We start from the raw sequence: 17,038 nt of genomic DNA on the forward strand, positions 1-17,038 counted from the left end.
TCAGGGAGAGTTGTGTCGCAGCACGAGGGGAAGAGGGGCCAGGCGTGGTGGGCGTCTAGAGTCCAACAAGCCCACCTCCCGTGGCCAGTTTGCTATTACCATGCCGGAGATACTGCTTTGAACCTGTCCAAATTACTTATTGACAATCACTCAGCTGCTTCCCTCACAATAGAAAGCACATGATCGGAGCGCCGTCAGAGGCAAGCCGAGGCACACTGAGGTACTTCGGCAGGATTTAGTCTCTCGTTTTTTTTTATTCCCATGCTAATTTGGAAAAATCACTCAGTCAGACACACTGTGGGGTAATGAGTGACTCTGTGTGTGTGTGTGTGTGTGTATGCACGCGCTCTAACATCTTCACACGTGCATAAATATATATATATATATATATATATATATACAGCAGCGTCACTCCAGTAATCAGCCACCACGGGGGCATGATTGAATAATGAATTACCCCATCAATGCATCATTGCATTCAGTTAGATGAAGCGGCTGAAAATATTTACCCATGCAAAACAATCCAAAGAGATTAGACTATCACTTTAAATTGTCAGTCTGTGAGGTGCACAACGAAGAAGAGACAGGGGGGGAAAAGGGACAAAAGGGTGGGGAGAAAAGTTGAGTTCCTCCACCCCCTCATTTTCATGCACAATCACAGTCATTGCATGCATGTGGATGCATCTGAGGAGTGTGCCTGTCCTTTGTGGATTTGGCTTGTAAGCCTCTTTCACAGCAGAAGGGGCTTGGAAGCAGCTGGGATGTTTGCTAATGACAAGAGTATAATTTTACAAACAAAAGAAAAAAAAATAACACCAATACTCTGGTACGCTGCAAAGTCACTTTACCACAACATGACAAGGTAGCTGTTGTAGTCAGGAGTTTAAAAGGCTGTGGGACACATTCTTTATCCCTACCAAAGTTGGTCAGAATGTATTTGGAGGGTGTCCGGGTGGCGTGGCGGTCTATTCCGTTGCCTACCAACGCAGGGATCGCCAGTTCGAATCCCTGTGTTGCCTCCGGCTTGGTCGGGCGTCCACACAGACACAATTGGCTGTGTCTGCAAAGCCGCAGGTGGGTATGTGTCCTGGTCGCTGCAATGGCGCCCCCTCTGGTTGGTCGGGGTGTCTGTTTGGGAGTGGGGGGGGAATAGCGTGATCCTCCCATGCGCTACATTCCCCTGGTGAAACTCCTCATTGCCAGGTGAAAAGAAACAGCTGGCGACACCACGTATCACAGGAGGCATGTGGTAGTTTGCAGCCCTCCCTGGCTCAGCAGAGGGGGTGGCACAGCAACCGGGACGGCTCGGAAGAGTGGGGTAATTGGCCGGATACAATTGGGGAGAAAAATGGCGGGGGGAGAATGTATTTGGAATGTTTTTTGCTTTTTTTGTTTTTTTGTATATATATGTATATAAAAAAGAAATCACAGCAATAATCTGAGTCAAAAAGAGAAAAGTAAAAAATCTGGTTCTCCCTGACTGTTCCTTACATACACGGTCTGGTCTCCAAACGTACAGTCAGTCTTGGCTACAGATGATTATCCAGCACGGTAGCTGTAAGCCCAGTGATTCCAAAAGGCCAGCCCTGGTATGACCATGAGTCAGGGCGTCATTAGCAGGAATCCAGGCTATTTGTTCCAGGGCAGAAAAGTGCATGATGGGAGGGAGAGAGAGCCAAGCAGACCGCCTCCTTCTGCTCCCTCCACATCCCAGCCTGAAGGAGAAGCAATATATTTCTCATCCCTGGCACACAAACCCAGGGGTGTAGATAAGACTTTATAGCCTGATGTCATGGTGTGTGCCTGTATACGTGTGTGGGTGTGGGTGTGGGTGTGTGTGTGGGGGGGGGCGTATATGCATGTTTTAGTGCTTGTATATGTGTGATGAGAGAGAGAGGGAGAGGAGTGAGTCTTGATAAACGGGGGAAAAAAGTCCCTGGCTTATACTTTCTGAAGACTTCATTCCACTTGTGGGAATGAAGGAGGGTGATGAATCACTAGCGGGAACGGAGGGGTGCGCGCAGGCTGTTTTGGATCAGAGGGCTGGTGAAGCAGGGATAAAAGACAGAAGGTCAGGGAGACCTTTTATAGTTAGGCCAACAAGACGGTGGGGTATCTGATTTACTGTCCTGCCTTGTGGGTGCCATATCTCCTCTCCTCCTGCATGGCCTTCACAGCTCAGCTGACGGACATAGTTTTACGTCACACTAGTAGCTCTTTATATCGATCACGTGCATGTCATGCAGGCAAATTAACAAGGGGAAGTCGCCGATATGGGAAATACACACAGCAGAGCATTAACTATCACTGACGAGAGTTATGGAAACCACGTGAGAGGTTTCTGGATGTACAGACTTTAGACAGACTTACAGAATGCAGGAGGAAGCAAGACGTGCAATGCAAAGCGTTCTAGCACGGAAATGTGGCAATTAGGGCAGGACGTATTAATGTGACAGCATCAGTAGAGGGGAAATTTGGAGACTTACTGTTCGAAGCGGAGGTTGCGTATGTCTCCCTTGTTAATCTTGACAATACAGTCGTTCTCCTGGAACAGACCCTCCTGCTCGGCTTTGCCGCCACGCTCCAAGCGCTTCACAAGCAAGCCCAGGGTCCTGGAAATGGTTCCACGGCATGGCACAAAGAAAGCACACACACACACACACACACACGTAAATGACCACGTGAGTTTCCAGCCTGTATGTTGCCAGGCCAGACTATACATGTCTGCTGCATCCAAATATGCAAGAGGCAGACAGTAATGTGAAGAAAGATGGCACAGGGAAAGAGAGAGGGTTCAAACGTCACTTAAGAGTTCCATTCCATTATCCAAACCACTTGTCCTGCTCTCAGGGTCGCAGGGGTGCTGGAGCCTATCCCAGCAGTCATTGGGCAGCAGGTGGGGAGACACCCTGGACAGGCTGCCAGGCCATCACAGGGCCCCCCACACACACACACACACACACACACACACATTCACACCTAGGGACAATTTAGTACGGCCGATTCACCTGACCTACATGTCTTCAGACTGTGGGAGGAAACCGGAGCACCCGGAGGAAACCCACGCAGACACGGGGAGAACATGCAACCTCCACACAGAGGACGATCCAAGATGACCCCCAAGGTTGGACTACCCCGGGGCTCGAACTCAGGACCTTCTTGCTGTGAGGCAACTGCGCTAACCACTGCGCCACCGTGCCGCTGCGTCAGTTAAAGCGTTGACTGAAAGGATCTATCTGATAACTGAGTAACCATTTTCCCCCACGGACACCAAAAGTAAACTGTCAATACTTTAAGTTAAGGAAAAAATACAGCTTTCTGTCTGATTTAGAGAAGCATGCTGACTAAATATTAAATCTGTCTTCTTATCCATCTTTCTGTGGCCAGGTCTGAGTGAAGGACAGGGGGAGACAGACTGAGCTAATCCAGACCTTCAGCTGCCTGATCATCTTATGGCTTCAGAGCAGTAACTCCGGTCGCCTTAGCCGGAGCTTAAGACGTGAGCCGGCAGCAGTGTAATAAATACCCAAACAGCTCCGCCGCACTGCCATCTCAGCAATCCCTTCAAAAAAGGCAACCTTTACCTTCAATCACCCCCCCCGCCACCCCCTCCTCCCTCTCCTAAATAAATACATCAGAGAACTCCTTGGGGCTTTAGCCGGGCCCTTAGGAAAACCACATGCAAAGAGATCTGATGTGCGCTCACACAGCAGAACTACAAACTAAGTCCGTCTCTAAGGTGTCAGATGCCTGCGGTAGCAGGTAGACTGTTGTGCGTGCAGAAGTTCGGTGTCCTTGCATAAACCCATGGAAAGTTTTAAGACTTAACAATTATTATGAGGAGATGTTTCAAATTAGAAATGGACATGAAGTCAAACTGTAATGTGCACACATGCAGATGTGCACACAGGCAAACACACGTGTGCACACGCCGCACTGTCAACATGCAAATGTCATTGTAGTCGGCCAATACATTAACAGGAGCAAGGGTATAGGGTGGAGGTAAGTCCCATGTTCTGCACAACTTCCATTTACTTCCAGTCATTTCCCTGAACACATAAACGAAAGCAGAGTGAAACGGGGACTCTGCTCTCGACAGACACGGAGAGCAGATTCACAAAGCCGTTTAACATTTTGGCCAAATGGGGCCACTCTCAGATCATTGGTTTAATTGGCCGCATAACACAGATGTGGACACCCACACTGCCAGCTCATCTCGCCTTCTTCTCAAAGGGGGTAAATGGCTCAGCACTAAGTTGGAATTAAAGAGCGCAAAAGACCTCCCTTTTTTCTCTCTGGCTCTTTCTCGGCACCAGAGCCAGACTTGCCAGGTCAGCTTAAGTGTGTTCGACAGAGAGTAATTGCACGCAGTGTGGAATCAGGCATCATTGTGCTTTATCTCCATAAGTGTTGACAGATTGAAAACAAAGCATAGTGCACAGAGATTAGGGCAAGGACAGAACTCGAATGACTTATGATCTGAATGCAGATCCGGGACAGTGGATAAAGGCATTGGACCCGAGTGAAATGGGAGTTTTAGCAAATCCCTCCATCAGTATTCAGAGCAACATCAGTGATGCTTAGGGATAACACAGTGTCTTTTACACCAATAATGATTTTGTAAAAGCACTATTATTGTGATGAGTGTAATGGACTGCCACTCTTCCGCTGCCTTTCCATTTCACTGATAAGAGCTTGCTTAGATGTTTATCATTTGCTTGGAAAGTGGGTAGCTAAAATATAATAATTAAAAAAAAGACAATTTTTCAGAAGCTGCAAGCCAGTAAACAAATAAGGTGTAGGATTTGAACACAAAGCCCAGTGTATATTTGATATTCTTTTTTTTGGGGGGGGGGGTATGGATTCCCCCCATTTTTTTCTCCCAAATCGTACCCAGCCAATTACCCCACTCTTCCGAGCCATCCTGGTCGCTGCTCCACCCCCTCTGCAGATCTGGGGAGGGCTGCAGACTACCACATACCTCCTCCGATACATGTGGAGTCGCCAGCCGCTTCTTTTCACCTGACAGTGAGGAGTTTCACCAGGGGTACGTAGCGTGTGGGAGGATCACGCTATTCCGTCCAGTCTATTCCCCCCGAACAGGCGCTCCGACCGACCAGAGGAGGGGCTAGTGCAGTGACCAGGACACATACCCACATCTGGCTTCCCACCTGCAGACACGGTCAATTGTGTCTGTAGGGACGCCCGACCAAGCCAGAGGTAACATGGGGATTCGAACTCGCGATCCCTGTGTTGGTAGGCAACGGAATAGACCACTACGCTACCTGGACGCCCCCTTGTATTAGATACTCTCTCCTATATTACCAATATGTCCCAGGTTTCCTTGATAGCACTGAAAGTGGACACCTACTCTGTCATGTCTCTCAGGAAGAGTGGAGAGGTATGGTTTGTGGGGATCCACTTGGTTTTAGCTACTGCCTTCATTAAGCAATAGTGCAATCGGGATCCCTTTATGCACACCACTTACGCATGTTGTTCATTTTCATCTCACACCAGTCACGGAATAACAACTCATAAACTGAAGAATTTATCTTTAGCAGCGTGGTGTGATGGAGACTGAGATATTTGTACATATGCGTAGGTTTGTGCATTTGTAAATGTCTATGGGTATATGCTAAAGAGAAACGATCATAATTTTCAACATCATCTCTCTATATATATGCTGTATGATTAACACTTCATTAGCAGCCATAATGCTGAGCAGTGTTCGGTTTGTCGGTTTGAAAAAATGTTCGCCAGTGACATCGCTGAAATTTAATCCATGAACAATCCACTACCACACTTACTTCATGGTTTGCTGCAACCTTCTGTGGGCTACATCAAAACAGGCCAAGTTGTAAGAGAAAAATGCAAATAACCTTGCTCCATTAAACTGTTGTAGAGAATGCCACCAAATGGCAATTAACACTTCGTCCACCAGTGACATCTACGGCAGGCACTCGTCCGCACAATTTCAGGGACATACAGAAGACTGCTCAGTATTATGGCTGCTAACGGAGTGTTATACCTCCAACACATATCGAGATAATGTTGAAAATCATGCTTGTTTCCCTTTAACAAACCACAGAAAAACTGCGTGTGTATGTTTGTGCGTGTGCAGGTGTATGAATGCATGCTCATGGGAGGCGAAGAGACAATAATGAGGGAGTCTCTGAGCTCTCCTTTATGCCTGTCTCTCCCCCTGCCTGTATCTACATTGATGTAAATGCAGCGAAGCAGAATGCCAGTAGTGGACATTGCAGTGCCTGCAGTTTGTGGTTTGCTCTCTGGGTTTGTGGGCTGTCTGACCCCCGTGGCACTGGTCTAGACACTAATGACAGCTTCAGCTTAATGCCTCTTGTCCCAGCATACAGCATGCAGGAAAGGGCTGGCCAGGCCATTAGCATCATCTGACTAGCCAGACACTCAGTCTTATCATGTCTGGAGCTAATTGAAGGCTTTGATAGCTATTAGTGTTGATCTTAGCTGACGGAGAGAGAATTTAGAAACCATGCAGCATTATGTTGCAAGATGCAGTTTAGCTATGTGGGAAAATGCTCATGCTGAAATTTGTTTGGTTTATACAAGTTCTTCATACAAGTTCACAAAATGCCTTCCGTTATCCAATCTGATCTTCTTTCGTTCATTGCAGCTCATCATAAAACAAGATTTCTTTCCATGAGTCAAAGTAACCCAAAGTGTGCAAGAGAATATGGTAGACAATCTCCCCAGGTCAAAGCTAAATGTAGTTTCACAACACCTCCTTATTGACAGAAATTGGATTAGTGTCCAATGGGAATGACACACGGCAGTCTTCAAAGACAAACACTGTATAGCCCTTGCATGCCTTGCCTCCTCATTTCATCCACTCCATCTGTCTTTTCACCTCCCTCCCCGTGTCCCTCCACTGCTGCATTCATCCGACCTTGGTGGCGTGCCAGTCTTACACTAGAGCCCCATGTTATGGATGAGCTTTTAGTTTGATTACGTTTGGCTACTTCTTTTCTCCTTTTTTACTAAATAACTATAAACTGTCATACACTCCGCCTCATGTCCCCCTGTCATCGACACTCTGCAGTGGTTAAAATCAAGGATGGGGTGGGGGGGCTAATTTGAGTCACCTTCAACATGGAGCACCCCCTGCTGTCACTGAGAACATAGGTTGCAAAAGAATGGAAAGAAAAAAAAACAGAGCGGGCCAACAGCGGCAAACCCCTTTGATTCTTGTTCCTTTCCACTTGGGGTCTTGGTGCTGTGGAGTTTAAGTGCCTCTGATCATGGGAGCTGCATGTCAGCGTTGGGAATCACACAGATAAAGAGAGGTAAAAATGAGGAAAAATGAGGCCAAGCGAATCAGTCAGTGAAAAAAAAAAGATAGCTTGAGCCGCACCTATGATAGCCGAGAGAATAAAATGAGAGAGCGAAAGAGAAAGAGAGAGAGAGAGGGAGGAAGGAGAGATATGATAGATGGGTGAGGAGTAAGAAAGAAGGAGAAACACATCCAAACCCAACAAATGGACACAGGAAACACAGCAGGGCAATGGAGCTAACTAGCTAAACCTGGGAGCAGCTAACTCATTAGTGTTGTACGCACCGAGTCATTCCGATTTAAAATGGGTGTCATGTATTACTTAATAACAAGTTTTAAAACTTTCTTCCTTTTCTTTTTTTCCCCCTTTTTTTCTCCCCAGTTGTACCCGTCCAATTGTTGGTAGGCAATGGAATAGACCGCTACGCTACCCGGACACCCCTAAAACTTTCTTCTAATGGAGTGAGATAATTCGCTTGTTTCTGACCATGTTTTGTGTTTTAAAAGAGTTTTCTATAAAAAGACAGATGTTTAACTAAACACAACCTAAACGCTGTGTCCAGATGAACTGATTCACCTTTCTATGATTTCCTTACCTGCATTATTGAGCATGCATAAAGACAAGACAGATGTTGCATATCAACCCAGTGCCAGATAAGAGGAATGCGATTGCAGGGTTCCTACTAGAAAACGATTTTCCAGGACTTTTGCTTGGACATATATGGTAGCCGTTGCATTATTCACTATGAGCTACCAGTGGAAGCCTCAACAGTCTCTATATGGACTGTGTAACTTAGCTGGTACCTCCCACACTTCAGGCACTTTTATGCAATTGCAGCGGCTAAATATAAGGCTGAAAGAAATGCAATCTAAGAATCTAAGAATTGTGCTAAAAATATGCAATTTTAGCATGTTCAAATATTTTTTTACAACATAAGTTTACAATTTTCATAGACCTCAATAGTATTTCGAGGACATTCGATCAATTCTATGATTTTCAAGGTGCATTCTATGGCTGGAAAATGAGTCTATACACTTCCGGACTTTCCAGGATGGGTGGGAACATGAGCACATCGTTAAATGGCTTGTTAAGATGGATATGATTTATATGTCACAATGTTCATCAGCCATTTTTTTAATCTCCTTTTCTTTTACCTGACATCCTGCGAGCTGAAAGGCACTACGTGGATTCCCAGGGGCCCTCCTTCATTGGACACCTCAACCGGCTTAAGCATGCCGCTACAGGACAATGACGGATGATGATGGTATGATGGCAAGGAGCAGAGGGAGAAGGAAGACATACATGGATAAAATAAATAAATAAATAAATGGATAATAGTAGCCGTGAAAAGAAAACAGGATACAAAAGACCACATGGGTTAACGTGATTGGTGGGCAGTGCGTGTGTGTGTGTGTGTATGTGTGTGTGTTTCTTTCTCTCTCTCTCTCTCTCTCTCTCTCTCTCTCTCTCTCTCTCTCTCTCTCTCTCTCTCTCTCTCTCTCTCTCTCTCACACACACACACACACACACACACACACACACACAGAGCGAGAGAGAGAGGGGGGAGGTGGTTGGAGTTGGTAGGGGTCTAGATTTTGTTGTCTATACAGATATGCGGCTCCATATTTTGTCGTCATACACTGCCCATAGTCGTCCATTATGGAGTCAGGCCTGTGAACATTATAGGGTCAATTAAGGACCCAAATAGGGACTCCAATTAAGTGATCAAGATCAGATCCCATTGCTAAAGGAGAACAAATTAATAAAAAAAAAAAATTTTTTTTAAAATACTGTGCGTGTGTCTTGCAGTACAGATTCATGTGTGTTGGTGAACATGCAGGGAAGAATTAACAAAGTAAACCATCTGCTGATGCAGATATGTGTGATGATAACAACAGACACGCGCTTTGAGGCTTGATGTGAGCTTCTGAAAGCCAATTGTGTTGTCAAAACCACCGACATGAATACATGCCGGGGTCGGTACAGACAATACGACAGAATTTCTAAAAGGTCACTGGTATTAAGGCAATAAAAAACAAAAATCACTGTACAATGAAACTGAGTATAAAGAAAATTAAATGTAGGGCTGAAAAGACACAAGACAGCGGATGACTCCATTGCTGTGTGGCGAGGGTTAATCACTCACTCTAGACTTAACACGGGTGAATGTTCCACGGAGGAATCCGCCCTCCCTACTGGCTCTATCCTTCCATTCCTCCCCTGCTCTGTCCTGCGATCCTCCTCTTCCTCCTCCTGGAAAGTCAAAGAAAGAAAGAAAGAAAGAGAAAGTGACTCATCAGGGTAAATCATCAAGTGACGCTATAAGGGGTGGGGAGAAACATGCACTGTCAGCCATGTGTCCTTGGTTCCCTGCCTCTCCTCTGGCTTTTAATCCAATTACCTGCAGTCGGGGCAATGGCCCCTTGGTTTAAATCAAACAGAACTCTCGGTGCTGGACGGACTTGGACTCTGCAGCTGCAGTGACATCCCTGCCGAGCCAAAACCCGACCAATGACAGTGCACCTATCGATTGTGCCCGCTAAATCGAGCGGGTCCACCCGGGGTGTGGCCACGCTGGCAGGTCTTTCTGTAATGTGATCAGGCTTAGATTAAAAGAGAGCTGCCATGCCTAGGGTCATTTGTTTCTCTCACTCTCTTCATTTCATCTATTTGTCTTCCTCCAGGGCCATTAGACGCAGACGGCATTGTCTTTACAGACATGCCAGATATCCGAGGACTTAACAAGCCTCCCAGACAAGACAGAGGGGCCTAATGCACTCCTTAATTGGGGATGAAACGTCTATCTGCGGGGCGGTTCATGGAGAATGATGCACTGACACGTGATGAATACTTGTAAAATAAGAAGGAGACACAGTATTTCAATAACATATAACAGCCGGGTTCATTCAAAACATCAGCCTCTACTTAGGACATATTCACATACCAAGCTCTGGTATTCATCATTCAGAAACAGAACAGGATATTCTGTGGACAGCTGACAAGCAATGCCATGAGGCCGGGCAGGATCATCCACAACTGACAGCCACAGCAAGTATAATATTTCCTTCACTGAAAATGGAGAAGGAAACTTTTTGCTCCACTGATTGTAGTCTAGACTTGTGGGGGTTAATGTCAACCCGAAACGTATGGTGTGGTGTGGTGTGTGTGTGTGTGCGCGTGTGTGTGTCCCACCACCCAGACGTGTCGCACTCTCTCCTCAGCGGGGTCTGTTGAAACGCTTTGTTAGACACCGCTATTGCTGCGACTGCCACCTCACCCCACCCCTTCTTTTCGCTCTCTCTGAAATGTCAAGCACATCCAAATAGGTCCTCTGGCTTTCTGGCCTCTTTATGGAAATGCATTCAGCCCTTTTCAGAAGCCAGGAGATCTTGGCGACACGCTGGGGTGGCGTTGAGAGACACAGGCCCTCTATTTATTAGTAGGGTGTGCGGGGTAGGGTAGGGTCCGGGGGTGCTGTTAGTGGTGACTGACACTGCAGGTATGAAAATTTCATCAGCGTCCATTGCTTGAGGGCCTTTGCGCCTCACCCAACTCATCATACCTGCAAGTGCTGCCTTTGTATCTCTATGAAAATAAGTCAGTCGACCCCCCTACCCCCACCCCCACCCCACCCCTAACCTCGCCACCGTGGTTGCCTTTAATTACATGTCAGTAAGGTCCTGGGCGCCTCACTGGGCCCATTTTTCACAAAGCCTTCTGTTTAATAAAAGCGCCTTAAGTTGGATGGGTTTTCATATAATACACACAAGGGTCTCCAAGGGACCAGGACCCCCACGGGAATCCTTAAACATAGACGCCCTCCTTTGGGCGGGGGGGGGGGGCTTGCAGAGGGTCAGGTTGATAAAATGAAGTGAGACACGTTGAGGGGGAATGAAAACCAAATGCATGACTGACTTTGATAACAAGCATTTACATAGTCAGCACACAGACGATGGCACTGAAAAAGGGTGGCTCATCTCTTCCAGACGACAGCAAGACAAGGTGAGACAGTTCGTATACTGTATATCATCACTGGCACTGACGACTAATCAGCCCTTTAGCCCTGCAGCTCTCAGGGAAAATCCACTGGATTGTATTTTGCCTGGTGACAACGGGCTCTGACATGACCAACTAGCACAGCTGACCAGCTATCAGAGGGCAAGAGACGGTGGGGAGAGCAAGGATGGAGTAAGACACCTGCAGTTGCTACTCGTCACGTGAGGGTGTACCCCTACTGAGCCGGGCTGACGTTAGGAAGTGAGATGAATGTGAGGAAGGAATATAATGCCCCCCCTCCCTTTTTTTTTCTCACAACTGCATCTGGCCAATTACCCTATTTTCCGAGCCGTCCCGGTCACTGCTCCACCCCTTCTGCTGATCCGGGGAGGGCTGCAGACTGCCACATGCCTCCTCCGATACATGTGGAGTCACCAGCTGCTTCTTTTCACCTGACAGTGAGTTTCACCAGGAGGACGTAGCACATGGGAGGATCACGCTATTCACCCCAGTTCCCCCTCCCCCCCAAACAGGTGCCCTGACTGACCAGAGGAAGTGCTAGTGCAGCAACCAGGACACAAACCCACATCCAGATCCGGCTTCCCACCCGCAGACAGGGCCAATTGTGTCTGTAGGGACGCCCGACCAAGCCGGAGGTAACACGGGGACTCGAACCGGCAATTCCCGTATTGGTAGGCAACGGAATAGACTGCAACGCTACCCGGAGGAATATACATTTTTAAGAGTGAAATGAAAACAGAGCTCATCAGTAAGGTACAGAGGTGTTTCAGTTCAGCTACACTGCAAACACACGATGTGAAATAACTGAGAGTGGATGTTACGGGAAAAGTTTTTGAGGCGGAGAAAAGTAGACGGGTGAAGAAGAGAGACTGTGTGAAAGGAAGTGAGCACATTTTGTCACCGGAAGAATGACAAGGTAATAACACAAATGGATAAACGGGACAAGAGATATGGAGAGAGAGAGAGGGAGAGAGAAAGAGAAATATGGAGTGAAGGAGATGAAGAAACAGAACAGAAATTCAGAATTATTAAATAAGGCTAGCAGCTCATTTCCATTGTGTCTTAATGAATCAAAGCGGTCACTCTCACCATGAGTACAGGAGAAAGCCATCCTCTTTTACACTCAGCACCACACTCCTTTACTGTCTGACTCACAGCACTTTGTGCAGCAGAGAGAGAGAGAGAGAGCACTTCTGAAGCCCATCAAGTTAAATTTCTCTTACCTTTTTCCCGACATATACGTATATATAAACTATATATATCAACACGTGTTGATATTCTGCTCCTCATTAGTCAAGCACTCAACACCACTGACGGTTGTAGAAAAAAAACGCTATATATATATATATATATATATATATATATATATATATATATATATATATTCCCCCCACCAACACCCACCCAAGCCCGACACACAAACACTCACACGTGCAGACACACGTGCACACACAAACAGGGTGCTTTAAGAATCCTGTGGATCCCTGGACAACCACTAAAAATGAGTAAACAACAAGAAATTTCACTCTAAATGTCCACCACTTCTCTCTCTCGCTCTCGGTCCAGGTCTATTTCCTCCTCTCTCTATCGCCATCCATCTATCCAAGTGTGTTTCCTTCTTTCTCTCTCTCTTTCTCTCTCTCTCTCCTTCTATAACTCTTTACGTCTCTGCCTGTTTCACTTTTTCTGTCGGTGGCTGTGGAATGGACAACCTGCCGCTTTAACAACGAGAGAGGGGTTACGTGCTTGGCCATCATAAAGCTGCTAGATTACTGAGGCAGATACACATAAGAGACTGTGTGTGTGTGTGTGTGTGTGTGTGTGTGTGTGTGGCGTGAGAGCGGGGGGCAGGAGAAGGCTGGCAGCTAGGGAGGGACGTAAGTAAAGTGCAGAGCCTTGTTTCCTTTCTGCAGGGGGACTGGATGGAGGGGGAGTACAAGCATGGAGGACAAGAAGAGAGGAGAGAGAGGTAGAGAGGGAACAGCTGTTGGATGTACCAAAAACTGGACACACAAATATATTTGAATATATTTGCATGGGAAGGTGAACACACACACACACACACAGAGTAGAGGCACGAAGAAACTGACAGACACACAGAAACACCCCCATGCACATGCAAACACACAACAGCGCCGGATTGGAGGTTAGGGATGTGTGCTGAGAAGCTGTCATTTCTGAAGGACACCAACTCTGTGTGTGTGTGTGTGTGTGTGTGTCTTGGCCCTCGTGTCTTTGCCCTTGCTTGGAGTGTATGTCATGCCATTAGCCATGGGCGAGTGGGGAACTCCCTCCTGAGCTCAACGGTGGAGGAGAGTGCTTAACAAGGACAAGTTCAAAGGTCACAGTGGATAGTGAGTTGCTGGCCGCCACCCCTCCTCAAGGCTAGGGTCCACATCTGTGTGACAGCTTAATGTGTGGAACATGGCTCTGTGTCAGACAATGTCATACACTCTCTTACAAAGGCCCATCTGTGGAGTACAGAACAATGGCGGCCTAAGAACAGGATATAGAAAAATCCTAAAAGTAACGAGACGGCAAAAAAAATGCTGTACAAAACACAAAGGAAACGAGTAATTTGGCTCGGCCATTTAGCAAAATGGCTGTTGAAATATTTATAAAGATACCCCCCTCCCATTTTGACCGTTTAAAAATATGAGACGGTGTTTGTATGAGGTGACATACACCCCTTATGGAAACGCTAAACCAGCCAAACCTAACAAACGCCGATAGCATGAGAAAACACTCTGTTTTCAGGGAACGGAGGTGCGAGGCGGACTCGGGGAAAAGAGCAGAAGTGGAGGCTTTCGTCTCGCTCTCAAAGGTTAAAGAGCGATAATTGGGCCCTCATTACCTTCAGTTAAGGCAGTTTGAGTAAAAACTGTACTACAGACAAGGCCAACTAGGGCTTGTAGAGTCGATGCAGTACACAATGGAATTGACATACAAAGACAAGCGGACGGTAATAACTCCTAATAGTCCTATTACAGTTCATTTAAACTCAAAGAGCAATTACTGCTAGTTACTTACCTCAACTGCAGCCAGTCCCCCAATTTCTTTAACAGTGAAATAAAACTCATGATGTGGGACAAAAAGATTTTACCCCTAACATTTGCAATAAAAAAAGAAAAAAAGATAATGATAACTAGTGTTCTTCAGCATACAGTAGGTTTGTGTCCTGAGCCATTTTGTTAATGGACATAATGAATCATGGACATTTCCATTAGCATCTTTTGCCTTCTGAGTAACTAAGCTGACCAGGTCAGTGCCGGGACAAAGTTGCCCGTACATGAATTCTTCTCCGTGCTACAGAAGGTCTTTTATGCCTCCTCCGGACCAAACTGTCATTATAGACAAATTAGGCCCCAAAATGGATGCTGTGATTAGATTGGATTTGACTGTTGCATCCTGACCCTCGATCTTTTCCCTGCCTTTAACCCCTTCCTTCCTTGCTGAACGTTGGACCATGTCGCTGTGATGTCCCCATTAAAACAGACAATATGTCACGCTAACTGGGATTATGAGACACTTATTTACATTTATGTTGGGATGGGGGAATGCTAAAAAGGGCAGGGACCTGGGTTAACCTGGTTAGTGGATGATGAGCGGGTCATTATGGCATACTTCATCCCGCCCACTCTTTCTCTCTGTGGCACTTAATGGTTGTCAGATGAGAGGTCAACGCCATTCCGGTCTGACTTACATTTCCATTTTCTTCAATTGTTATTTTATTATCATAACTGTCCCAGCTGCATCAGCTGATGATTATTTTAATACACGGCATCTGAAAATGCACTGTGTCAGAGGGGTGTGGTACATAGGAGGCGATAACAGGAATGGACACTACAATGCCAAATTCATGGTAGTCAGTCAGGCCTCAGGATTAAATGTCAGGTCACTATTCAAACTTTGTCTTGATGCGTGCTCAATAATCCAGGTAAGAGAATCAAACAAAGTTGCATCGGTTCATCTGGACACAACATTTACTGAGAGAAGTGTTTCATCACTCATCTAAGTAACTTCTTCAGTCTCAGCTGACTGCAGGTACCCCCACCCTTATAAACAATACAGTGGCATAACGACCGAAACCAACGACCAGTTTCATACGCAAATATCGTCATGACCATTAACTAGTTTCAATGGCCATGTGTACTATTCACAGAGAATATAGTATACATGGCCATTGAAACTCTAGTTAATGGTCAGGAATCAGGAACACTTTGTCGTTTTCCCCAGCCCACAGCAGTGCAACACAAAGACAAAAACATGTATCCAAAAATTACAAGAACACGTATATCAAACTACAAAAAAATCACTGTCCAAGAGAACGAGCGCCAGCCAGGATGACCGTCGCAACTGCCGGTCGGCATGGGCTAGCAGTTAGCTTAGCCTGCCCTGCTTCCGCGTCCTGTCAGACCGCCCTTGATGTTTCCTCTTCGGGCGCAGCTCCAGGCAGGGCCGTGGTCTCTGGGCCCACAGGATGCAGCAGACCAGGCTCCCTCAGCCGATCCGGTTCCAGCTCTCTCAGCCATCAAGCAAAGACACAAACTTAGACGCAGATGTGGACAAAGACACTGCACGGACAGTACTGGGTGACACCGCCGCAAACATAAGTTTGTGCCGCCATCTTCCCACACCGGAAACAGTCACACTCATATTTGCATATGAAACTGGTTGTTGGTTTCGGTTGTTATGCAACTGCATTGTTTATAAGGGTGGGGACACCTGCAGTCAGTTGAGACTGAAGAGGTCCCTTAGATGAGTGATGAAACGTTTCTGTTAATAAACGCTGTGTCCAGATGAGCTGATTCAACTTTCCTTGGATTTCAAACTTTGTTTAGGGGGGTAGATAATAAAAGTAATTTGAAGTCTTTTCAGGTTAATATTAGCTATGACTGTTCACACATCAGTTCTACTCTCATATTCACTATGAGTGAACTACTGCGTCTACTAAAAAGAAAATAATTTCAAGAGCTTTAGATTTGCACTCCGCATCTACACTACTGCAAAATGTTATCAAAAGGTAGACTTTTTGGGGGGGGGGGGGGGGGTCAGCAAATCACTTGATGGATTTGGACAGTACACATCCTGCTTGTTTTCAGCTCGCATGGTTTGTGGTGTGGCCGCTGTTGGATCCCAGTTTGTCTGGGAGACAGCAGAGATGGCACAAGCCTGGCAGGTAATAAGTGGTGTGACCCCAGCCTTAGGACTCTGTGTGTGTGTGTGAGAGAGAGAGAGAGAGAGAGAGAGAGAGAGAGAGAGAGAGAGAGAGAGAGAGAGAGAGAGAGAGAGAGAGAGAGAGAGAGAGAGAGAGAGACAGTGAGAGAGCAAGAGAGAGAGAGAGAGAGAAACATAGAAAGAATACGATAGTGCAGCCCTGTGACTGTGTGCCAAAGGAAGTGTCGAGCCGGCGCTTGTCCTCTGATGGGGACACGTGTTGGCTTTCATATTTCACACTCGGCACCCATGGGCCCCAGCACTGCATCCTTGTTCAAAGGAGAGCAGTCTCATTCCCCGTTCCAGATTAGATGTACTATTCTTTTTGATAAGGAGGTGAGGGAGTTGAATATGTGATGGGGCCGCTGGTTTAGAAAGTAAACACACGCCCCGCACCTGGGACTGATTGAATTTGCAGATGCCAAAAAAAAGTAAAACGAATAAATAAATGGAAAATAAAACAGAAAACAAAAAAAGGTCAATACATAACCGTC

The 17,038-nt window shown here is 46.4% G+C and overlaps 1 protein-coding gene across 1 annotated transcript in view; it reads right to left on the minus strand.

Annotated features, from left to right (window-relative positions):
* LOC130129512 (partitioning defective 3 homolog) overlaps window positions 1-17,038 on the minus strand; it is a 465,188-nt gene that overhangs the window by 246,836 nt on the left and 201,314 nt on the right. Inside the window, exons 6-8 of the mRNA XM_056299064.1 lie at window positions 9,457-9,563; window positions 8,465-8,548; window positions 2,487-2,612 (exon numbers count right to left, since the gene is read on the minus strand). Of these exons, the coding sequence (XP_056155039.1) occupies window positions 2,487-2,612; window positions 8,465-8,548; window positions 9,457-9,563 (317 nt within the window). The remainder of the gene's footprint in view (window positions 1-2,486; window positions 2,613-8,464; window positions 8,549-9,456; window positions 9,564-17,038) is intronic.

The sequence above is a fragment of the Lampris incognitus genome, chromosome 19, assembly GCF_029633865.1.
Source record: "Lampris incognitus isolate fLamInc1 chromosome 19, fLamInc1.hap2, whole genome shotgun sequence".
NCBI classification, from domain to species: domain Eukaryota; kingdom Metazoa; phylum Chordata; class Actinopteri; order Lampriformes; family Lampridae; genus Lampris; species Lampris incognitus.